This window comes from Mustela nivalis, assembly GCF_964662115.1.
Source record: "Mustela nivalis genome assembly, chromosome: 15".
NCBI classification, from domain to species: Eukaryota; Metazoa; Chordata; class Mammalia; order Carnivora; family Mustelidae; genus Mustela; species Mustela nivalis.
This window is the reverse complement of record NC_139034.1, coordinates 4,779,911-4,804,109: the sequence shown is the minus strand read 5'-3', so window position 1 is coordinate 4,804,109 and position 24,199 is coordinate 4,779,911. Positions and strand designations below refer to the sequence as shown.

The following is a 24,199-nucleotide window of genomic DNA, read 5'->3' as shown; positions in this document are numbered from 1 at the left end:
TGTTTAACCAAAAAAACTTTTTTTCCACTTATGTTTAGGCAATTATTCTTCGTAAGAAAGGTAAGGCCCCATCAAGTATCTCATACTTAAACATAGATTCCAAACCATAGTTCGTAGCTTTTTTTGAAGCTTTCATCGGAATACATTCTATATCCTCTGTGACTTCGGAAATCTCTTGTATCTTCCCATCAGGGTGACGGAATAGGAAACACTGTCACAGAGACTGAACTATGAAGTTTTATTGAAGAGTCTGGAGCCCCAGATACTCTACATGCAGACCACCACACTCGTGCTTGCTGTTCAGGAAGACTGGTCCGAAGGATCCTCCCCCCACCCCCCCTTCGGTTCCAGAATCAGTCCAGAGGTGGCAGCCCTGGGACTGCCTCCGGGTCAGGACCACTTCTTGCTCACATTGAGATGGTCGAGCTGGTCTGCCACAAATCTGTGGGGGGGGAACTTGGACATGCTGGCCGCCTTAATGGCCTCGAAGGCCGCCGCCCTGCGCTCCGCGGCGTGGCCGTGCTCCTGCTCCGCGGTGAGGTAGGGCATGCTCAGCCAGTAATGGTTCTCCGCCTCTATCTCCAGGCGGCGGATCATGTTCTGCTTCGCCTGGGAAGACACGGTCCGCGGCCGCCGGTGCTTCCCAATCCACTGTCTGCCAGGAATGCGATTACGGCGGAGGAGGGCGGTCAGGAACATGGCACCTGCTGAGACGGCAGAAGTCGCGCGAACACTGACGCCGCGGAAGAAGCAAGGCGGGCGAGCGAGCGCGAAACCGGCTCCCTTGCCACTCGGCCAACCCCGACAACGCACACCGCACCCCATACAAAGCGGGGATCCCAGCCAGGCGCGACAGGGGAAAGAAGGGCACTCGTTTAAGAAGCAAATATGCCAAGCAACTCACCGGCTGCGGCCCTCAGGAGACCACGGCTGACGTCCTGTCCTCCGCAAGCTGGCGGTCGCGATCCCGGAAGCGCGCTGGTCTCTCGGAACGGCCTTTGCCCCTTCTCGCGACACTTCAGCTCTCGCGAGAGAGGACTTGAGCGACTCCGCGGACACAGGGACGCTTCCGGCGCAAAGAGATTCAAACTAGTGGCGGGCGCGAGCGGAGCGGTGGGATTTTCCAGCGTCTAGTGTCCCGCGGGGGAGTCCTTACCATGGATCTGATCCGAAGCTTCCACGCGAAGCTACGGTCGCTGGCCATCACCCTAGACAGCGAGACGGCTCGGCTGCAGCGAGCACTGGACGGGGAGGAGAGCGGTGAGTGAAGTGGGCGGGCATCGGGGAGATCGCGGCTGCTACGACCCACCCGGCCGCCCCAGCCAGCCCCGAGTGCGGCATTTGAAAAGGACCTTAACACGTGAAAACGCACACACTTGCAGAAAGGTTATCGTCTGCAGTGGGGAGGAGTGCTTCGAAAGAGATACGGAATGGGGCGTGGTACGCCTATCAAAATGCTCGATGTTTGTCGTTAGCAGAGTTCCGAGGTGACAAGTGTCACCTTTTCATTATTCTTATGCGCCCCTCAAATATGTTGTGGCTGTTTCCACTTTTATGTACGACTACATTTGCTCTCCTCAAGTAATGAAATAGCGCTATTACTGTGTTGCGAAGAGAAACAGCATAGACTAAGAATGTAAATTGACAGATTGAGCTCATAATGCGTGCATGATATGCTTTCGAGTCACATATAATGGGTATTTATCAATAAAAATACAATATAATAAAACAAAATGCATTTATTTAGCAGGGTTCTTTACATGCACAGTGACTTTGTCTCACCCAAATTGTCCACAGTTGCAGGAAATGCCCGTGTTTTTTCAGCAAACAGTATTGCCAACACAAACACTAGGACTCAGTACTGCTTTTTTTCCCTCCCTCCCTTCTTCTACACCCAATGTGGAGCTCGAATTCAAGACCCAGAGACTGAGAGTCACATGCTTATGAGACTGAGCCAGCCAGGCACCCCTGAATACTGCTCTTTAAAAAAATAAATATAGCAGAATTCTTCACCACTAATCTTTTTTTTTTTTAATATTTTATTTATTTATCAGAGAGAGAGAGGGGGAGAGAGCGAGCACAGGCAGACAGAATGGCAGGCAGAGGCAGAGGGAGAAGCAGGCTCCCTGCCCAGCAAGGAGCCCGATGTGGGACTCGATCCCAGGACGCTGGGATCATGACCTGAGCCGAAGGCAGCTGCTTAACCAACTGAGCCACCCAGGCGTCCCATTCACCACTAATCTTTATGCTAGAGTTTTTTTAATTGTTTCATTCAGATTTTGAGATTATTTTATAAATGTCATAATTGTTATTTGCCTTAAAATATTGCATCCTGTAGACACAGACTCCTTTTACTTTAGTTATATTATGAAGTATTCCAGCTATTTAAAAATATTTATTCTTTTGACTGTAAAACAATTCGTGTACATGGCAAAATTTTGAGATATATATGCAAAAGTAGAAAGAGGAAAATAAATATTTCTTGTAACTCAACCACTTAAAGACACCACTATTAGTATTTCATTATTTTTTGTTTTCTCTCTCTCTCTCTTTTTTTTTTTTTTGGTTGTTGAGCTCTGTGCCTGATGTGGGGCTTGAAATCATGATCCTGAGATCAAGAGTCACATACTCAAGGGTCTGAGCCAGCTTGGTGCCTTTTTGGATTCTTGAGATATAGCTGAATTGCTTTCCACAAAGCTTGTGCCAATTTACCCTCTTACCAGTATATTAACTGTATACAGACATTTTGCATTTTCATCTGGTTTTATAAGAAAAAGTTAGAATGATTTTTCTATTTGCAGCCAGTATGTATTACAGAAAATATGGAATTGTGATAGAGAAAATGATCACCAAAAAATCTCACCTATTATGATCACAGTGATGAGTCAGCATGGAGTCTACTAGGGATTCTCTCTCCCTCTGCTCCTTCCCTCTGCACATGCTCTCTCTTTCTCTAAAATAAATCTTTAAAGAAATAAAGGATACAATTCAATGGTTTTTTTATATACTCACAGAGTTGTGCAACCATTATAGTAAGTTTAGATTTTCATCACCCTCAAAAGAAACTCTCTTGCTTGTTAATATCCACTCCCCATAGTCCCACCTCCACCTACCACACTAGTTTTATGCAAACACTAATCTATTTTCTGTCCGTATAAATTTGCCTATTCTGGATATTTCAGATAAAACAAATCATACAATTGGTGGGCTTTTGTGATTGACTTATTTTAGCATAATGTTGTAAGGTTTATTCATGTCATAAACATATATCAGTACCTCATTTCATTTTATTGCTGAATAATATTCCATTGTATGGCTATACCAGCCCACTGTGTTTATTTATCAGTTCATGAACATTTGGGTTGTTTCCACTTTGTAGCTATTATGAATGTATGTAAACATCTATGAGTGAGTTTTTGGGTGAACATAATGTTTTCAGTTCTGTTTGCTATGTGATTCAAAGTAGAATTGCTGTGTCATGTGATAACCCTATGTTTATCTTTTTGAAGAGCTGCCAAATTATTTTCCAAAGTGTATACATGATTGTACATTTGCACCAGCAATGAATGAAGGTTGCAGTTTCTCCACATCCTCATTTATTATTATTTATCTTTTTGAATATAGTCATTCTAGTGGGTATGAAGTATCACCATTGTGTTGACTTGCCCTTCTGAAATGAAAATTAGTCTGCTTTTAGCAATGAAGGGACATCTTCAAAGGAGGTGTGTTTTAGAAAGAAATTATTTTAAAAACTGCTTTTACATGATGTATATTATACATACTGCAACTGATTAATAAGGTGACAGTACAGTGGGTGAAGGATGTCTTTTCAATAAATGGTGTCAGGCTAGTTGGACACTCATGGAAAATAAGAATGGATCTTGATCCTTACTTCTTGCTATATTAAAAAAATCAATTAGATTGTATTGTAGCTTGTAGCTACAGGTAGGCTGTAGCTCTAAATGCAAAAAGCAAACAATAAAGCACTTAGAAGAAAATGTAAGTGTTGTCATTGGCAAAGATTTTAAAACTAGGAACCAGAAGTTTCTCACCATAAAAAACTTGCTAAGTCAGATTACATTTTCTCCTTCTCCCTCCCTTCTTCCCTTCTTCCCTTCTTCATCTGAGTACTGACTGTGTAGGGTATGTTTGCTTTCAAAATTCATGAAGCTATATACTTATGATTTTTGTATGTTATAATTTCATAAATTTTGAAAGAAAGGCCTTAACTTTTTTTTTAAATTGATGGATAAATTATGAGTAAATATTGACAAGGATTTTATGATTCTGGGAAACAACACTAAATTATATTTTCTATTTTGTACTTTTTCCTTTCTCTATTCATATTGAAGACTATGAAGATTATCCAATGAGAATTTTATATGACCTTCATTCAGAAGTCCAGACTCTAAAGGTATAGCTTCTGCAATATTAATGTATCATCTTTGTGTCATAATTTTAAAAATCTAAATAGACTTAGTCAAAAGACAGAAATTATAATGTACTTTTTTCCTTATAAAAGGATGATGTCAGTATTCTTCTTGATCAAGCAAGTTTGGAAAGTCAAGAAAGCATTGGTTTCATAAAGGCAACAAAAGTATTGATGAAAAAAAATTCAGTGGATATCATGAAAATAAGAGAGTTTTTCCAGAAGTATGGATATAATCCACGTGCCAAGAAAGATTCAGGTGTGGACAACTTGTATTTTACGGTATTTGTGTAGTATTAAAGAAGGAAGCCTTCATGATTAAATATGACTACTCTGGACTTGGCCATGCTTTCTGGTTCTAGCTCTGCCATTATGACTGTCATGCGTGATCATTATTTATTCATCACTGTGGTGGATGCAGTGCTGATTGGTGTTGTAAAACAAAGACAGTCCTTGCTCTCTTTTCCAAAGTACTAGGTAAAAGAAGAGTACAGGATATAAATCTACATGATTTCAGGATAGTTGGTTTCTAGTCAGCTTTGCCAGTAAATAGCTGAGGGACTAATCTTAAAGTATGCTATTTCCTTTTTCTTCTCAATTTTCTCTTCTGTAGAATGAGAAATTATAAATTGAAAAGGCCTTTTTAAGTTCTACAGTTTTAATGAAGGTTAGTATAGCATGGTGGTTTAGAATTTCACCCACAATCTGAAGGCAAATCTCTATTTCCATCATTTATTAGCTGTATTATCTTTGACCAGTTACTGAGCGTTGTACCTCAGTGTCTCATCTGTAAAGTGGAAATGTTTAATAGTATCTACCTCTGAGGTTGTATAAGGATTGAATGAGATAAAATTTGTTTAGAATAGTACCTGGCGTGGTAATCACCCTGTGTTAAGTACTGTTAGGCCCATACCTATGAATGACTAATTTCAGTATGCTTCATTGTCTTTGTTTCTGTGAAGAGAATGATCTTTGTACATAAGTAAACCATTAATTAAATTCAGCGAATGTATATTGAGGATATGTGTGGAGAGTAAATTGAACAGTCTGCACGGTACAGTGGAAAGAATTCAGTTGACTTAATTGTAAACAAGCTATAGATTAAAGTACTGGCTCCACCAGTTACTACATGTGTGTGACCCTGGATAATTTCTTTGAATTGCTTTTTCCTCACTTGCAAAGTGGGAATGATAATATCTCCCAAGAGGCACTGATATGATGATGATTTTATTAATCTCATCAGTGATAACCTTGTGATAGGTTATCACAAGAATAGGTTTTTGGTAGCTTTTATAACATTTCTCCAAATTAACAGAAAGCACAATGCCTAAACAGAAAGTAAATCATCAGCTTTTCCAGGGGCCAAAAGTCAAGAAACCAAAGTCTGTAACTTTTTTTTTTTTTTTTTTGGTATGGTACATACTCCATATTTAACACATCCTTGTTTATCATGCATACAAAAATAGTACCCTATCCTAGTTCATTTCCTATTACCAGTCAAAACAAAGAAAATCCTATCTTTAAAGAAAAAAATGTGCTCGTCTTCACTTCCTCCAGTCTGTTGGATCTCTTAGCTGGACCAGAAAATGTATAGCCTAAATTTATCCCTTTTATATTCTTTTGGATCCAAAGGATTCTGGGACGGATGTGTACCAATGTATGAAAGACCCCATTTTATTTTTATTTTTTTAAAGATTTTATTTATTTATTTGACAGGCAGAAATCACAAGTAGGCAGAGAGGCAGGCAGAGAGGGAGGGAGGAAGCAGGCTCCCTGCTGAGCAGAGAGCCGGGTGCAGGCCTCAATCCCAGGACCCTGAGATCATGACCTGAGCTGAAGGCAGCGGCTTAACCCACTGAGCCACCCAGGTGCCCCTGAAAGACCCCATTTTAACTACAGATATTCCTTTAAAAGATGAAGTGAAGAAAAACAAAAAAGGTCATTATCCGATTTGCAAAAATATGTTCCAATTCATAACAAGAAAAGTACAAATACTTCTTTCTTTCTTTCTTTCTTTCTTTCTTTCTTTCTTTCTTTCTTTCTTTCTTTCTTTCTTTATTTGACTGACAGAGATCACAAGTAGGCAGAGAGGCAGGCAGAGAGAAGGAGGGGAAGCAGGCTCCCTGCTGAGCAGAGAGCCGGATGCAGGGCTCAATCCCAGGACCCTGGCTGGGATCATAACCTGAGCCGAAGGCAGAGGCTTTAACCCACTGAGCCACCCAGGTGCCTCCAAATACTTTATTCTTTTTTTTTCCCCCCAAATACTTCATTCTTAAAAAGAATGCAACAGGGGCACCTGGATAGCTCAGTTGGTTGAGCAGCTGCCTTTGGTTCAGATCATGATCCCAGGGTCATGAACGAGCCCCGTATTGGTCTCCATGCTCCAAGAGAAGCCAGCTCCTCCCTCTCCCTGCTGCTCTGCCTACTTGTGCTGTCTCTCTCTCTGTGAAATAAATAAATAAAATCTTAAAAAAAAAAAAAAAAGTGCAACAAATTATGGAGAAACTTTTTCCCATTTCTTTCAATATGTGCAGTTGTTACAATTCATATTTCCAGTTTGGCAACCAAATGTTATCTATTCAAGGTCATCTAAAACAGATCTTTGTATGAACTCCCTCCCTCCTTATTCTTAAACAAATGGTAGTGTTTGGAATCAAAAGATGTGGGTTCAAGTCTTGCTCTTTAAATTTTAATCAGCTGAGTGTTTTCCAGAACGTTGTTTGATACCTTTACCTATAAAAGCAAAGAAAAAGATCCTAAGGTATTTCATGCTTGAAACAATTAATACAAAAATTAAATGGAGGGGCGCCTGGGTGGCTCAGTGGGTTAAAGCCTCTGCCTTTGGCTCAGGTCATGATCCCAGGTCCCACATCAGACCCTTTGCTCAGCAGGGAGCCTGCTTCCCCTCCTCTCTCTCTGCCTGCCTCTCTGCCCACTTGTGATCTCTGTCTGTCAAATAAATAAATAAAATCTTAAAAAAAAAATTAAATGGAGTGAAACATTCAAGCACTCGTCCCGGTGGGGGGGGGGGGGCGCGGGTGTCTAAACACGTTTTTATTTGTCTTCCTTCATCTCAACTCCTCCATTTTTTCTTCCTTTCTGGTACTCTTTCTAATTACTGGTTCATTTTCTTCTCCACTGCATGCTACACATTTTACATCTGTCCTGCATTTTCTTTCACCTGTTCCGTTCTCCATACCTTGTTATCTCACTGAAGCCCTGTCCTTTCTTAAGTTAGTCTCTGCCCAGATCCTGGCCAAATCCAGTTATCTTCTTCTGGTTATCCTCTTTGACTTTCTGTTGTCTTGCACTAAAACCTGTTATTTCTCTTAATCTTTCTTGGCATCATAGTGCAATCCCAGACCTTTTAACTGCCACTTGGGTCCCACACTAAATTCATTAAGCATTAATGTTTGCGGGGCACGTAGGTGGCTCAGAGGGTTAAAGCCTCTGCCTTCGGTTCAGGTCATGATCTCGGGGTCCTGGGATCGAGCCCCGCATTAGGCTCCCTGCTCAGAGGGGAGCCTGCTTCCTCCCTCTCTCTTTGTCTGTCCCTCTGCCTACTTGTGATCTCTCTCTGTCAAGTAAATAAATAAAATCTTAAAAAAAAAAAACCCAAACCATTAATGTATGCAAGGAATGGCAAAGGACTGTGGCGGAAAAGTGTAGTTGTTTTTCAGTTATTTCGTCTGAAATGCTCAGTGTGGTGGTTGGGCATATGAGGTCTGGAGCCAGATATAACCTACTCAGGGTTGAGAGACTATATTTGTTTCTAATGCTCTCTTGTCATTTTCCTCAACCAGACTTTTGTTACATGTGTTCTAGACTGAGGATAAAAATTTATCTTGGTTTAATAGTCTTTCCTTTTTAAGTTAGGTATCTATAAATGAAAAATCTAAAATAATACTATACTTCATGTTAAATCTAGATCATCGTTAATTCCACCCTGTGCTTAATGTCATAAAATGGTAAAGTGATTCTACAATCTATTAAGAGAGATGGGTAAATCACAGTAACTGAGAAAGTAAGGATATTGGACTTTTATTTGCATTGATTTTTCATCGTTTAACATTTTAGTTTACTTCTTAAATGTCCTCAAAATGGGATATGGCTACACAAGAGGTACATGTCAGAAATTTCCTAAAGGGACAATTGAAATAAAACTTTAGAGACTAATAAATAAATAAAATCTTAAAAAAAAAAAAAAAAAAACTTTAGAGACTAAGGAGGGAATCAGGACCTTTGCTGATTTGGGACATTTCAAATGGAGCTGTTTTATATGGTTTTAGTACATGGAATTTTGTGGTTTGATGTTTGACCAAAATATGACCTCTTTGGTTCTTCCTCACAGTGAGGGAACAAGAAATCATTGACTCTGAATCAGAGTCCACTAAGCATGAAAATTTTCAAATGCCTGATGTGAAGGACAGTCTATCTGATCCTGCTATTCCGAGGACTTCTGGTTCTGAGAAGTCTCCACGGAGTCCGCAACTTTCCGATTTTGGACTTGAACGGTACATGATATCCCAAGTTCCACCAAACCTTCCACAGGCAGTAAATGACCATGAGGAAGAGCCAAAAAATTTAACTCCATCTTCTAAACAGTCACTAGATAAAGTACTAAAAACTCCAAAATGTGCTCTGAAGATGGATGATTTTGAGTGTGTAACTCCTAAATTAGAACACTTCGGTATCTCTGACTATACTGCCTGTTTAAATGAAGACTACACAATGGGACTTAAAAATATGAAGGAGAATAAAAGGTAAGCCGCTTTCAAAAAAGGCACATTTTATCTGACTTTCTAAATCTTTTGTATGATTGATTTTTCCTAGAAGAGATATGACATTTCAGACTGTAACTTTCCTTCAAATAAACTTTACATTTCAAACTTCCCTGAATCACCAATTCCGTAAGTAAAGTGTGAGCTCTTGGATTCCCAGTTAGATGCTGTAGGAGTAATTGATAGGGTTTGGCATTTGGAGGGATAGAGAAGAGGTAGAGTCAGTAAGAACCTGTGAATGATTTTGCATGGAGATGTGGGGAAAGACTTGGGGATCCAGGATAAATCACAGACTTCGGTTTTGTTACCTGCGATGATGTTTGGGAAAACAATGAAGACAGGAAAACCTGCAGCCTCGGTTAAAGGTGGATGTGTTTCCATGTTGATTTAGAGGTCCCGGTAGAGGTGTTCTTGAGTGTAGGTATTTTAATATGAATTAGAAGCTCAGTGACCCATTTTTGTGGAGTGAATAGTGTGGAAGTGGTACTTAAAGAGTTACAATGAAAATGAAAATGCCCCTTGGGACGCCTGGGTGGCTCAGTTGGTTAAGCAGCTGCCTTCGGCTCAGGTCATGATCCCAGCGTCCTGGGATCGAGTCCCATATCGGGCTCCTTACTCCGCAGGGAGCCTGCTTCTCCCTCTGACTCTGCCTTCCACTCTGTCTGCCTGTGCTCGCTCTCACTCTCTCTCTCACAAATAAATAAATAAATAAATAAATAAATAAAAAGAAAATGAAAATGCCCCATATTAAAGCAGCCAAGCAAGAGCTAAAGATAAATCCGTATCGTTAAGAACTGTAATTATTAAAGAAGTCAAATAAACATTCAACCTAAGGAGTCAATTAAAAACCTCAAAAATCTTTGTTGTGGGACAAAGAGAGGGAGTAAACACCAAAGATAAAATGTGATTATAAAAGATTTTTAGAAGAAAAAAAAAAAAAGATTTTTAGAAGAGTAGTGTTGATAAATCTAAGAACTGGTTCATACTTAAACGTAAATGCAAATAGCAGAATTAGAAAGGAAGGGCTATATTTATTATTCTTTAATCTATTAGAAATACTATAGGGGATAGTATTGGGAAATATGGAAAATTCAGATAATTGAAATTTTTTTAAAATAATACACAGTTATCAAAATCATCTTGAAATAGAAAACCTGTACAGACCAAAAGAGAAGAAAACTGAAAAAGCTATCAAAGAACTAACTACAAAAAGCTCTGAGCACAGATGGTTTTCTGGATTAATCCTTTCATAATTTCATAGAATATATACATTTCATCTTACATAAAAAGTTATTTTCCTGAGGAGGGGATATACATTATATTGTGGGTCCCAGCATTTCACCTGGACTCTTCAGATTCATAAAACCTCTGTTTTCCATTTCCTCACTAGTAAAATGCATATAACCATACCCATTGCTGCTTACCACATTGAGTCAGTGGAATAGAGTGGATAACAAAGTTATAAATTGCCTTAAGAATGAGATGCTATAAAAATAATTACCTTTAAAAGGAGCTCATTATCAGGGGTCTACAAACTACTGCTGCAGGCCAAGTCCAGCCTGCTGCCCATTTTTTGGTAAATAAAGTTTTACTGGAGCATAGACTAAAAAAAATTCTTTTTCTAAAAGTAGAATAAGACAGAAAAATGCTGCAGTTTAGTTTATGAGGTTGACATACCCTTGATACTAACCCTGACAAAGCACACAAAAGGAAAGTATAGCCATTCTAATTTAGAATATGGATGTAAAATCCCAATTAAAATACTCACAAATTGATTTTAGCAGAATATTAAAAGTGTAGTGAACAACTTTCAAGTTAAGCTTATCCTAGGAATGCAAAGATAGTTTAATACTTGGAAACTCATAAAATACATTATTTTAATGACTTTATAAGAGAAAGGATAATCTCAATAGATACCAATAGGAATTTGAGAAAAATCTGATACTCATTCCTCATTTAAAATGCTTGGTCAAAGTCAAAATAGAATATTTCATTAACATGATAAACTATGGGTATCTCAATAATGAAGCTATCTGTCACCATCATTTAATGTCATTCTTGATATCTGGCCAGTAAGAAGTATGTTTAGGCCATGTTTTGTACCTGGGCTACTCAAGAAACTCATCTAAAGTTTCAAGAAAGAGACTGATATATGTTATACAGTTAGAACCATGTAAAATAATGTGCTTTCCTTTATTTTATTAAAACATAATTTTTTTTTTAAAGATTTTATTTATTTATCAGAGAGAGAGAGCACAGGCAGACAGAATGGCAGGCAGAGGCAGAGGGAGAAGCAGGCTCCCCTCTGAGCAAGGAGCCCGATGCGGGACTCGATCCCAGGACGCTGGGATCATGACCCGAGCCGAAGGCAGCTGCTCAACCAACTGAGCCACCCAGGCGTCCCTTATTAAAACATAATTTTGTGGGCACCTGGGTGGCTCAGTCTGTTAAGCGTCTGCTTTCAGCTCGGTCATGATTCCGGAGTCCCTGGATTGAGCCCCACATCAGGATCCCTGCTCAGTGGGGAGTGTGTTTCTCCCTCTCCCTCTGCTTCTCTCCTGGGTCTTGCTCTCTCTCTCAAATAAATAAATAAAATCTTAAAAAAAAAATAATTTCTAAACAAAGTGGAAAAAAACAAAATAAAATACCAACATCGGTGGTAGGTAAAAAGGTCTGTGTGATAAAAACCGTAAGACATTTCTGAATTATATAAAGGGGAAATTAGGGAATGTAATGTTTTTCTTCATCTGAAGATGGACTGAATATTGCTAAGATGTTTAATCACAACAAATTAACTTACTGATGTCATGCATTTACAGCAAAGCTTCATTAGGATTTTTTAAGGAGAAAGGGATATTTGATAAAATGATTCCAAAAGTTATTTGGAAGAATAGGGGCACCTGTGTGGCTCAGTTGTTAAGCAACTGCCTTCAGCTCAGGTCATGATCCCAGGGTCCTGGGATCAAGCTCTGCATTGGGCTGCCTACTTGGCAGGAGGCCTGCTTCTCCCTCTCCCACTCCTCCTGCTTGTGTTCCCTCTCTCTCTCTCTAGCTCTGTCAAATAAATAAAATCTTATTAAAAAAATTATTTGGAAGAAATAGAAAGTAGGAGTAGCTTAAAAAAATAATGAAAAATAAGAATAATGAGGGAATTTGACCCCCTAATATGAAAATATATAAAGCTATAATAAGTAAAACAGTATAAAACTGTCCCAGAATAGATCTGTAACTAGAATAGAATAGCCCAGGAACCAACTCTAAATTTAAATAATTTATATAAGAAGGCGTTTTTGAATAAGAATGTTCTGTAAATTATGCTAGGACAGGGATGCCTGGGTGGCTCAGTTAATTGTCTACCTTTGGCTGGTGGGAGCTGTTGAGCTCATTGGGCTCCTTGCTCAGTGGGGAGCCTGCTTCTCCCTCTGACTGCCGCTTCCTAGCTTATTCTCTCTCTCTCTGACAAATAAAATCTTAAAAAAAAAAATTATGCTAGGACAGTTGGTTAATTGAACCAGCTTGTAATACTTGATGACACTCCTCTTTATAACTATATTTCAGACATCTGGGTAATTGACTGGAATACCCTTAGTAACTAGATGACAGGATCAGTCTTTTTAGTCCAAAAAAATGAAAAGTTCTTAATCTATGTCTGGTTATGATTGCAAAATTCCACTTCATGGTTTTGAAACCATGAGCTATATAATTCCTATATTTGAACTAATGAGTTAAACTTGTGGCTTGCCCTTAAGTCAAGAGTTTCTTTTCTTTTTTTTTTAGATTTTGTTTATTTATTTGACAGAGAGAGAGCACAAGTAGGCAGAGGAGGAAGAGAACCAGGCACCTCACTGAGCAGGGAGTCTGATGCGGGACTCAATCATGACCTGGGATTATGATCTGAGCCCCTTAACTGACTGAGCCACCCAGACATCCCAGGTCAGAGTTTCTTAACCTGCTTCTAAGTCACACCTGTCAATACAAAATGGTGTATAACCTTTTTTGACCCGTGGGTATACATTAATTTAAAAAAATTTTTAAAAAAGATTAGTTCCATGGGACTTCTGTTCCTTAAAGCAGAACTGAATGTTTGTCCAGACTTCTTGATTTATAGTAAGATTGATTTTTTTCCCAGAGGTTCAATATTAACTTTTTTTAAACTTAATTTCCCTATGATTCTCACCAGGGAAGAGGCCACAGAACCAGAACCAATGACCAGTGATAATTTCTTTGTCACTCCTGGCCTCCAGCAGTTGAAAAAAAATGGTAAGTATAGCAATCACATTACTTCTCAGCTATCCTCTTTCTAGATTATCTTTGTACAGAAATGGTTCTGTATCTGCATCTTTTCAGTTCATAACACTGAATTATATAAAGTATCATCCCATCAGGTGCAACATGATTTCATACTGTAGAAAGATATAATTCTCTGGTATGTTTTTCATATTTTTCCTGATTATAGTATCTCGGCTTGTTGTTTTTAACAAGTTTACTAAAAACGTGTGTGTGTGTGTATTTAGTTATCAAACTTTTTTTTTTTTTTTAAGATTTTATTTATTTATTTGACAGAGAGAGATCACAAGTAGGCAGAGAGGCAGGCAGAGAGAGAGGAGGAAGCAGGCTCCCTGCTGAGCAGAGAGCCCGAAGCGGGACTCGATCCCAGGACCCTGAGATCATGACCTGAGCCGAAGGCAGCGGCTTAACCCACTGAGCCACCCAGGCGCCCAGTTACCAAACTTTTGATACAGAGCCAATAGTACCTTTTTAAAAAGATTTATTTATTTATTTTAGAGGGGAGGGGCAATGGGAGAGGGAGAGAAATTTAAGTAACTCCACGCAGAGTTCAAAGCTGGTTTCGGGGCTTGATCTCACAACCCTGAGATCACAACCCAGTTATTATGACCTGAGCCAAAACCAAGAGTCGGATGCTTAAGTGACTGTGCCATCCAGCTGCCATCAGTAGTACCTTTTTAAAATTTAGCATCAGCCTAATGATTAGAATTCTACATTATTTTTCTTATATAAACCACACTCAGAATACATTAGCTACCATTTCAAATTCTGTTTTTTTAAAATACTAAAAGATCTGAAAGAAAATTTTCATGTAGTGTTTTCATATTTGTCCCACGAAACATGAAAACATTAGTTTTCACAGAAATGTAAAAAATTCTAGCGTTTGTGATTTTTTAAATTTACAATTGTCCATATAAATTTATTGGCATATTTTTTTGAAGTAACTTGTCTTCATCAGGTCTTTCCAAATTTATAAACATATTTTCAGAAAAATTCTCTTTTTGTACTAATTTCACTGACATGTTATTAAGTTAAATGTTATTAAATTATTTAATATGAAATGTGTTATTACATATGTTATTAAATTATCAGGTACTTCTGGTATACACAGAAGTGAAAAAATACAAATGACTTCTAGTAAACTTAGACCTTGGCTTGTTGGAAAGAGCCTGCCTGTACCAAAGAGAGGGAGAGAGTCGACCACCACCTCATACAGACCCAGAATTAATTCCCAGTGGAGGCAAACTTTTAGAAAATGATGAAGGAGGGGAATATCTGTGTAACTTCTGAAGTGGGATGGATTTTTAAAGAATAGCTTCCTGACTGAAAGTCTTCAGTAACCACAGGCAGTGTATTTTGTGAAAGGAATGGCAAGCTCAGGTTTATCCACTAGTACTTTGGTTAAGTGGAGCCTTGTTAAGAGAGTTTCTGTTGTATTTTATCTTGACCCTATTCTTAGGCCACAAAAGTACCATTATTGCAGTCCATACCTGGGAAAGTTTAGTAACTTGTTTACCATTTTCTTTACTTACTCTTGCTTCTTATATCCCACTCATTCCTTCTGGGTTCAGTTTTCTTCTTGTTAAAGTACATCCATCAGCACTTCTTTCAGAGATGTTATTTCTAGTCTGCGAGAAGTCATCTCTGGTTTTGTGTCTGAAGACTTTTTAAATTTTTCTTTCTCATTCATTCATTTTTAACAATAATTTAACTGGTTATAGACAATAGGTTGACAGCTGACTTTCTTCAATATTTTATAAAGAAATTATTTCATTGTCATCTGGTGTCCATTGCTGATAAGCAGAATACTGTGGGTCTGATTCGCTTTTCTTTGTAGATTGTTGGTCTTTTCTTCCTGGTAGTAAGATTTTTGTCAATATCTTTGACATTCTACATTTCTCTATAATTTTAAAATATATATTTTTAAAATCTATTATGCTTAGAATTTGGTATGATTTTTGAACTAAGGACTCATGTCATTAATTTTTGAAAATTTTTGAAAATACTCTGAGATTCTCTCTTTAACAAAATTACCTCTCCCCTAATTTTTTCCTGGGTTTCCTGTACACTGTATTTTAGAATGTTATTCTTCAGTATTTTAGAATGTTATTCTTCAGGTTAACTTCCCTTTGATATTTTCCTTCCTTTTGTCTCTGCTACCTTGTGCTTTAGTTAGAACTTTCTTCCATTTTGCTATTTTTCTCTTACCCTGAGTCTAAATTATTATTTTAATCTATTGAATTTTTACTCTGGTGATATTTTCTGTTTTATACGTTTTTCTTTCAAATGTGACTGTTCTTTTTCCGTTCCATAATACTGTTCTCTTGCCTCGTAATTTCTGTGCCTTCCTTTATCTCTTTGAATATTTTCTTTTTTTTTTTCTTTTTTTAAATGAGAACCACTGGCTTTCTTCTTTCTTTTTTTTTCTTTTTTTTTTTTTTTTAAGATTTTATTTATTTATTTGACAGACAGACATCACAAGTAGGCAGAAAGGCAGGCAGAGAGAGAGGAGGAAGCAGGCTCCCTGCTGAGCAGAGAGCCCGATGTGGGCCTCGATCCCAGGACCCCAAGATCATGACCTGAGCCGAGGGCAGCAGCTTAACCACTGAGCCACCCAGGCGCCCCTCTTTGAATATTTTAAATATATGTATCTGGAAGACTGTTTAAAGTATTGATACTTCTCTTTATTTTGCTCTGTTCTTTCCTGGAGGTGCCTTTCCTCACAAGCCTTTAATTTTTAACTGTGAACTCCTCTTCTGGTGACACTGTTTTCAGTGAAGTTCTGGGAGTCACAGGTTGTCCTGTGGAGCTGTTTCATGCTCACCCCAGCTAAGGCTCTACATTACCAGTTGCACACAGGTTTTTAGGTGAACTGCTGGACTCAGGATGCCTGCACTGGACTTCTAGGGTGAACTTAGACCCCCACAACACTGCACTGGGTAGAGTTGATATTCTGATTTTCAGTCTTTTCTGAAGACTTAACCCTTAGCCTGGCTGACTTCATCCTGTTCCACTGGAGCTGGCGCTGGTGAGCAAGTATTTTCCAGTCTCTGCTTCACATACCTCACTGCTCTTCCAGGCTCTTGGCTTGATACACCATGCTCTGTTTCAGTGCCTTCTACGTTGGAGACTATGCCCTTAACTTCTCTCTGTGCTGGTCTTAGAATCCCAGGTGTCTGGATGTGTACTTGGAAATTTTGGATTAGGTTTATGTTAGCATCTTACTGAATTTGCTGCAGATCTTCATGTTACACCTAAAGCTAAATCCTCACTCTGTTATTCTCCTTCCCTTCCTATCCTAAAGTGATGATTATTCTAGAGTTGTGTTTGAAAATTTCATTTAAGTTGCAACATCCAATTTGTGTTCTTCTGCCACTTGCTTTTTTCACTCAATTCGTGTAAATCCAGTTCATCCATTTTAATTGTTGAGTGTTGTATGAGTAAGCCGTATTTTATTTATTTACTTGCTTATTAAGGAGTAGTTGTTTTTTGCTATTACAGGCAGTGCTCTGACAAAATTGTGCCCTGATGAAATTGTTCCTTGTACACGTGAGTTACTCACGTTAGAAGTGGAGCCTCTAGGGCGCCTGGGTGGCTCAGTGGGTTAAGCTGCTACCTTCGGCTCGGGTCATGATCTCAGGGTCCTGGGATAGTGTCCCGCATCGGGCTCTCTGCTCAGCGGGGAGCCTGCTTCCCCCTCTCTCTCTGCCTGCTTCTCCGTCTACTTGTGATCTCTCTCTGTCAAATAAATAAATAAAATCTTAAAAAAAAAAAAGAAGTGGAGCCTCTAAATCAGATGGGATGCACATCTTCCCCTATTCTAGAAAATGCTAACTTGCCACTTGAGAGTGGCTGTTCTGATTCTCACCAGCAGTGTTTACATTTCTATTTCTCCATCTTTTCCAGCACTTGATGATTTTCAGACTTCATAAATTTTTGCCAGTCTTGTCATTTTTCTAACATTTAATTTTTCTTTTTGTTTTTTTTTTTAAAGGTTTGTTCATTTATTTGAGAGAGAGAGACTGTGTGTGTGTGTGCAGGGGTTGGGGCAAAGGGAGAGAATATTCAAGTAGACTCCCCACTGAGTGCAGAGTCCTGTATGGCTTGATCTCACAACCCATGGATCATGACTTGAGCCAAACCAAGGGTTAACCAGCTGAGCCACTCAGGTGCCCCTCATTGTTTTTTTTCTTCTTTTTAAGATTTCTTTCATGATACTATATATGGTAGAGGTATAAATGTCTTTATACCCATAATTCTGTTCCTGGGATCTCTTTCTAAAAGTTCTGATAGTCAATTACTGCTTCAATTACTGCTTTAGAAAAACCCAGTGGAAGTCTTAGAAGGCAGATCTCCTTGCCCTCTTTCTCCTCCTTTTTCTTCTTCAGAAATTTTATTTTCTCCATAAAGATCATAGATTTTAATAGAGTCACATGTAGGTGTCATGTCTTCTTTGTTGTTGTAAAAAAAATCTTTTTTAAGATGTTATTTATTTATTTGAGAGAAAGAGGGAGTGAGAGGGAGCACACAAGCAGTGGGAGAGAGAGAAGCAAGCTCTCCACTGAGCAGGGACCCCAATGCAGAGCCTGATGCCAGGACCATGGGATCATGACCTGACCTGAAGGCAGACATTTAACTGACTGGGCCACCCAGATGTTGGCTTTTCTCAAATTATGTTTTTAATAGTTTGTTGCTCTTTTGCTAGAACTATTCATTTTTATGTATTGTTCTTATATCTTGCAGCCTTGCTGAGGTTTTATTAGTGCCGATGATAACTAGATAGGCAAATATGAAGTTTTATTTCTTCCTGTCTAGTCAAGCACACACTATAGCTATTTCTTAAGTTATTAAGAAAGTGCACAAATTATCTTGACTACATTTATAACCTAAAGTTGAAATAAACATTTCAACTTTATTTTCAAATATATCTTTTCATGCCATTGTTTGTGTCTTTTAGATGCTGACTGTGCAGATTCTCCCTTAGCACCTACATTCTGCACTCCTGGTTTGAAAATTCCTCCTACAAAGAACAATATAGCTCTGGTATGGTTCCGTAACATTGAAAGCTCTAATCTATTTCTTGATGACTCCTATATACTACTGTTTCTAGACTCCAACAGTCTGTTTTAAAAACTTAGATTATTGTATGTCAACTATACTTCACTTTAAAAAAAGCACAGATTAATGCAGGCTTTACGAGTATTTTTACTCATTTCTGGAAGGGAGTTTATTTATTTATTTATTTATTTATATTTTTTAAAGATTTTATTTATTTGACAGCGAGAGACACAGTAAGGGAGGGAACACAAGCAGGGGGAGTGGGTGAGGGAGAAGCAGGCTTCCTGCTGAGCAGGGAGCCTGATGCAGGGCTCGATCCCAGGACCCTGGGATCATGACCTGAGCTGAAGGCAAACACTTAATGACTGAGCCACCCAGGCGCCCTGTCTGGAGGGGAATTTAGCAGTGTATAGCAAAAGCTTTAAAATTTTTTCATACACTTTGACCATATCTCAGAATTTATTCTAAGGCACATTGGCACAAAGAATTATAATAATGAAGTTATAGAAGAAAGAACAGCAAAGAATGGGAAAAATCTGGATGTCAAGTGGTAATGGAGAAGCGAAATACACTGTATGTTTTAAAGAATAGATAAGAACATATAAAGAATATTTTCAAGAAATATTTAATGATGGAAAATGACATGCATACATATGGATATACAAACACACACACAATATACTTTATTTCAAGGAAAAAGAGTAAAAGAATGAAAACTGTCAAAATGTGATTATTTACAGGTGATTACAGGTGATTTTTTAGGCTTTTTCCAAATATTTCTCAATGAACAAATTTACTTTAAGCATATCTCAACCCTTTTTTAAAGTTGCTGTGAATACTTAGAAGACAACCAGTGCAGAAGACTGCACTGTCCAGAAAACTGTAGTGCTGTCCATAAAATGTGACCATATATCTGTGGAGCTAAGTTTTTATTTTTAAAAATTTGATGAATTTAAAATTAAATAGCCCCATGTGGCTTGTTGCTATTGTATTGAACAGTGTTGCTCTAGACCAACCAAATGCTATTTGTATCAGTCTAAGTACCTCTCGGGTTATTGCCTGCTAGTACTTGCCTTTTACAGTTAATCCACTACTTGTGTTCCAGTGTGGAAGGCACTATACTGATGTGACTCACCCTCTTTATTAACTCTGACCCTAGGGAAATGAGGGGATGTACTGGATTGGTGAGTTTAGTGTGAACTTCATGCTAAGCTACGTCAGATGGGCTTTCTTAGTCTTGAGAGTGAGGGTGTGTGGAACACTTGTGCTCATCCGTGCTGTTACTCTCACCTGGCCCAGCTGGTTGCCTGAAACTGGTGGGTGAATCAATCTAAATCTAGATCAGTCAAGTCCATTTAGTTTTCATATTAAGCTGTAACTCAGCCATTATTAGTGACAAAGGATGGTATTTTGTCCTCCCTATGCCATTTCTTTGTTTTCTCAATTTTCTTTAGTCGAGGAAGAACAGGTCATTTTTGTGCTTACTTCTATGTCACTTTCGTGCAACAGAACTAAAACTGACTCAATTTTTGTTCACTGTATTTTATACCATCATAATTTAATGATTTATTTTTGTTCACTAGGGGGGCACAGATTATCCATTACCAAAAACAAATATTTCATCAAATGATTTGGAAATGAAAGACTGTACATCATTAGTTTTAAATTCAGACAAGTGTTTTGAGAGTTTTGCGGATCCCTCTTCTCCTGTAATTTCTTCTTATGAGAATCTGCTGAGAACACCTACACCTCCAGAAGTAACTACCATTCCAGAAGATATTCTTCAGGTTGTTTTTCCATGCTATTTCTTTCTCTGACACATTCTTTTCAAAATTAGATATTTGAAGACCTGAAACTGTATATAAATGGTCTTATTTCTCAGTGGGCTAATGTGCTGTTTTTGTGAACTAAGAAAATCTAAATTCTGTGCCCTTCTGAGAGCACCTGGCAGAAGCTCTTCTGAGCTGAGTACAAGCTCATGACTTCATCATACTTTTATGTCCTCACACTGTATTTTCTGTCTAGCTTCATGTTCTGAAATGTATTCTTACAATATTTTGTAATAATTGTTCAACCACAGTTGCCATGCTGGCCATTGTTTCCACTGGAGCTATGGCTGGCAAAAAGCACAAATGTCGTTTACCCTCCCGTTCTCTAGGGTAGAGTATCCTGAACCACTTAGATCAGCGTTTCTTGAACCCAAGACATCTTGGACCTCAGTTTGAGAAACACTGATTTAAATGTTAGAATATCATCTAACATGAATATCATCATGTATATCATCATTTACCTCTAGTCTACTCCTGGTCTGTACACCAACTGCCAGCTCTGTTAAATAACCACCAGTCATTCCCCCTCCTTAATGGAAGTACAGTGCTTGGTGGAATGGCTTAGGCAAGTGGAATTGTTAAGAACCATTCTAGCAACTGACCTAGATTGGGAGAGCTGTGAGAAGGATGAAAGTACTTGGAAGAATACCTAAATGCCATTAGAGCAGACTCATCCTGTGACAATCAACAAAGTATTTGTTACCCTTTTTTCTTTGTCTTCTGTTTTCCTGGGCATTATAAGAAGTAGGGTGGGCATTTTCTGTCTTTAAGGAGTTTTCTTGAGTTTCCACTTTACTGTGGTTGATCCTTCTCTTTTTATTTCTACATGGAAGAGGGGAAACCTTGTATTTAATGAAAAAAATCATAGGTGATATTTCAGACTCTTTATAATCTTTAAGAGCTGATGATCTTTTGAGCATGTATCTTGCCTTTTTCCTACATACATTTTCCCTAACAACTTTGTAGAGGCTTAATTTGCTCTGAGGGATGATTTGCTGCTTACTCCTATTAATCTTAGAGTACATTATAAAAGGCTCTAGAAATCAAGCCTCCAAATTCAATTTCTGATAACTCCATCTTTTCTTTGCTGTTTAACGTCTGTCTGTGCTGCTGAAAAATTATTAATTTCAAAAACTCGTATCTTTCAATTTTCCTTGGCTTTTCTTGAATGTTTTAAAAGACCTTACAAATTTGTTGTGTTGTTTTAATGACTTGGTAAAAAGGAGTATGTTTTGTTTCAGATTTTATCAAAATACAACTCAAACCTAACAACTCCAGTAGCAGTGAAAGCCGTGCCACCCAGCAAAGGGCTCCTCACTAAACATGAAGGACCAAACATCCGAGGTGTTGGCAACAAAGAAAACTGGTGAAGGTATGTTACCGTTCTAAAGAAATTACCTGTGTTATTTGAGAACATTTAAAAATTAACATTAATATGGGGGGGTAAAAAAAAAAGTCAAATTTTATTTGACATTTCGCAGCTTAGGTTAACAGCCTTCTCTCTTTTGATACAGAGCTTGTTAACCCTGGAATTCAGACTTCACGAGCAGGTTGGATGACATCATTGGAAATCTATACCCAGTTATTTTATTATTGTATATAGCCACAATATTCTAACATTTTATTCGTGTCTATAAATTATGCTTGATTTTTTAAAAAAATTGCATCTTTTTGCAAAAGTTGTAATGGATCCACCCCCAATAGAAACTGAACAGAAAATTGGAAGCAGATCGGGACTTTGTTGTTCACATCGCCTTACATTTTCCCCTTCTTAAAAACCAACCCATATTAAAGATGATCATGGACACTGGTGTGATAACATGGTTTGTTTTGTTTTTGTTTTTAAAGTAGGCTCCATGCCCGGTGTGGGGCTTGAACTCACAACCCTGAGAACAAGAGCAGCATATTCTACTGCCTGAGCCAGTCAGGCGCCCCTGTCATAATGTTTTTTATTGAGATCTGCTTTAGTTTAACCTTGGTCTTAATCAGTTATTCACTTTTCAAAGATCATTAGTATTTCACTGATTTCACATTTACACTGCCTAATCTGACAGAATGGCTGAGTAATATCAGGAAGCAGGGCAAATAATTTAAAAATTTAAAATGTTTGTTACTCGAGCAGGGCCACCCTGATCTTATGGTGAAGTGGTGTTGCTGTTGGCTGGAGCTGGGCTTCCTCCCTGATTCTGGCTCTGCCCTTGTCCTGTCTCCTCTCACAACTGCCCCCAGAGCCTTTCACACCATTTATTTCAGCAGTGCTTTTAAGACTCTCTGTCCACAAACGACAGCTCAAATAACTTGAGGAAAAGGGAGGAATTTGCAGGTCTGGACAACTGTATAGCAGGTCTCAGAGAGTTGGAAACAGACTACCCGTCAGGATGTGTTTTTTTTTTGTTTTTACTCCCAGCTATTTACTTCGTGTCAGTTTTATCCTCTCAGATCAGCTCTTTCCATCACATGTCTGCTGACCTCTCCAAGCACCCTCTCCAGTTCGGCTACCCAGCAGCCTTGAACCTCTATCTGGAAGGTTCTGATGACTCTTCCTGGACTGGGTGCCCTTCTGTGGCTTGTTACCTGAGAGCCCAGGAGGCGGGAGACCTTTGCCTCTCGAGCTCTTTGATAGCTTCAGGCTGCCCTGTCCATTGAGCCCAGGATCCTTCCCATTTAAGTATAAGCAGGAAGTAGTTCAAAGTTCATGCAAGTATTATTGGCAAACTCCAGAATACAGCCAAAGAGAAAATAAGGACCTGGTCTATTGCAGAGAGCAGTTAAAATGTTGAAAAAAAACAGTTTGCAAATATTGTGACAAGGTGCTTCAAAGGCTTAGGTTTCGGAAATCTATTGCAGTGAAGACTACCCTCTTTTGGGATGCCTGGATGGCTGTTGGTTAGGGGTTGGCCTTCAGCTCAGGTCATGATCCCAGAGTCCTGGGATCAAAACCCATTTTGGGCTCCTCACCAGCAGGGAGCCTGTGTCCCCCTCTGCCTGCTCCTCCCCCTGTTTGTGCTCTGACAAATGAATACATAAAATCCTAAAAATAAATAAAGACTACCCTCTGTTATGGTATCTTGGAAGTTCATTGTGAAAACCTGTCACATTGTGCTTTTCATCTTGTCAGAAAATCATCACTAAAACAAAACTTTGCTCTTTGTTTTAGGAATTCCTTTGTGGTTAGAATATTATAGTGTAAAACAAATTATTTTCAAGGTAAAGCTCTGGTCAACTTTATATATGACAGAATCCAAATTGCTGTCAAACTCTTGTTCGCTGTTTTCCATAGCTACATGCACGGAGATCCACAGAGCAGAGACAGCTTGAGGAGGGAGGGGCAGATTCAAAGCAAACTCAGGACTGAACCCTGGAGTTCTCCTAACTTTGGAAGAGCAGTCTAGCAAAGGGGGTTGAGAAGAGGCCAGTGAAGGAGGAAGAAAGTATTTCAGAGAGTAATCAATTCTGTCAATATTGCTGAGAATCTAAGTGGAAAAACAGAACTGACCACTGGACGTGGTGAAACTGATTGACGGCACTAAGGTCACTAGGTCCACTAAGGACCCTAGGACCAGAGGTCTGCAGTGGGCTGAAAAAAAGGGGGGTGGGATGAAGAGCAAAGGGTATTTTAAAATGAGAAATAAATAATGCTGTAGTGTCTGCTAGTATCCCCAAATTGTTTTGTGATGGCCCCCCAAGTTCCATTTGTCTAAAACTTTTCTTTCCCTGACACTTCCCGCTTTTCTGCTATGATCCTAGTTTCTGTTGTAACTATGATGCTTCCAGGTTATCAAGTTAGGATCTTGCAAGCCTGTTCCTTGCTTAAA

The 24,199-nt window shown here is 38.7% G+C and overlaps 2 protein-coding genes across 4 annotated transcripts; one reads left to right on the top strand and one right to left on the bottom strand.

The window, feature by feature from the left end:
• Positions 1-226: 226 nt before the first annotated feature.
• On the bottom strand, positions 227-1,345 carry MRPL57 (mitochondrial ribosomal protein L57). 2 transcript variants are annotated; one of them, XM_082701698.1, is made up of 2 exons: positions 905-1,345; positions 227-707 (listed from the first exon to the last, which is right to left on the bottom strand). In XM_082701698.1, exon 2 carries the CDS (start codon positions 697-699, stop codon positions 391-393), a length of 309 nt encoding a protein of 102 aa, XP_082557824.1. In that variant the 5' UTR covers positions 700-707; positions 905-1,345; the 3' UTR covers positions 227-390. The 2 variants fall into 2 exon arrangements, with proteins under 2 accessions (XP_082557824.1, XP_082557825.1); XM_082701699.1 differs by having other exon boundaries at positions 227-704.
• On the top strand, positions 1,093-22,203 carry SKA3 (spindle and kinetochore associated complex subunit 3). Of its 2 annotated transcripts, XM_082701687.1 has the most exons (9): positions 1,093-1,260; positions 4,353-4,414; positions 4,523-4,688; positions 8,781-9,192; positions 13,391-13,470; positions 18,455-18,540; positions 20,139-20,342; positions 21,626-21,756; positions 21,899-22,203. In XM_082701687.1, the coding sequence occupies exons 1-8, from the start codon at positions 1,158-1,160 to the stop codon at positions 21,752-21,754; spliced, it is 1,242 nt and encodes a 413-aa protein (XP_082557813.1). In that variant the 5' UTR covers positions 1,093-1,157; the 3' UTR covers positions 21,755-21,756; positions 21,899-22,203. The 2 variants fall into 2 exon arrangements, with proteins under 2 accessions (XP_082557813.1, XP_082557814.1); XM_082701688.1 differs by lacking the exon at positions 20,139-20,342 and having other exon boundaries at positions 1,133-1,260.
• The last annotated feature ends 1,996 nt before the right edge of the window (positions 22,204-24,199 follow it).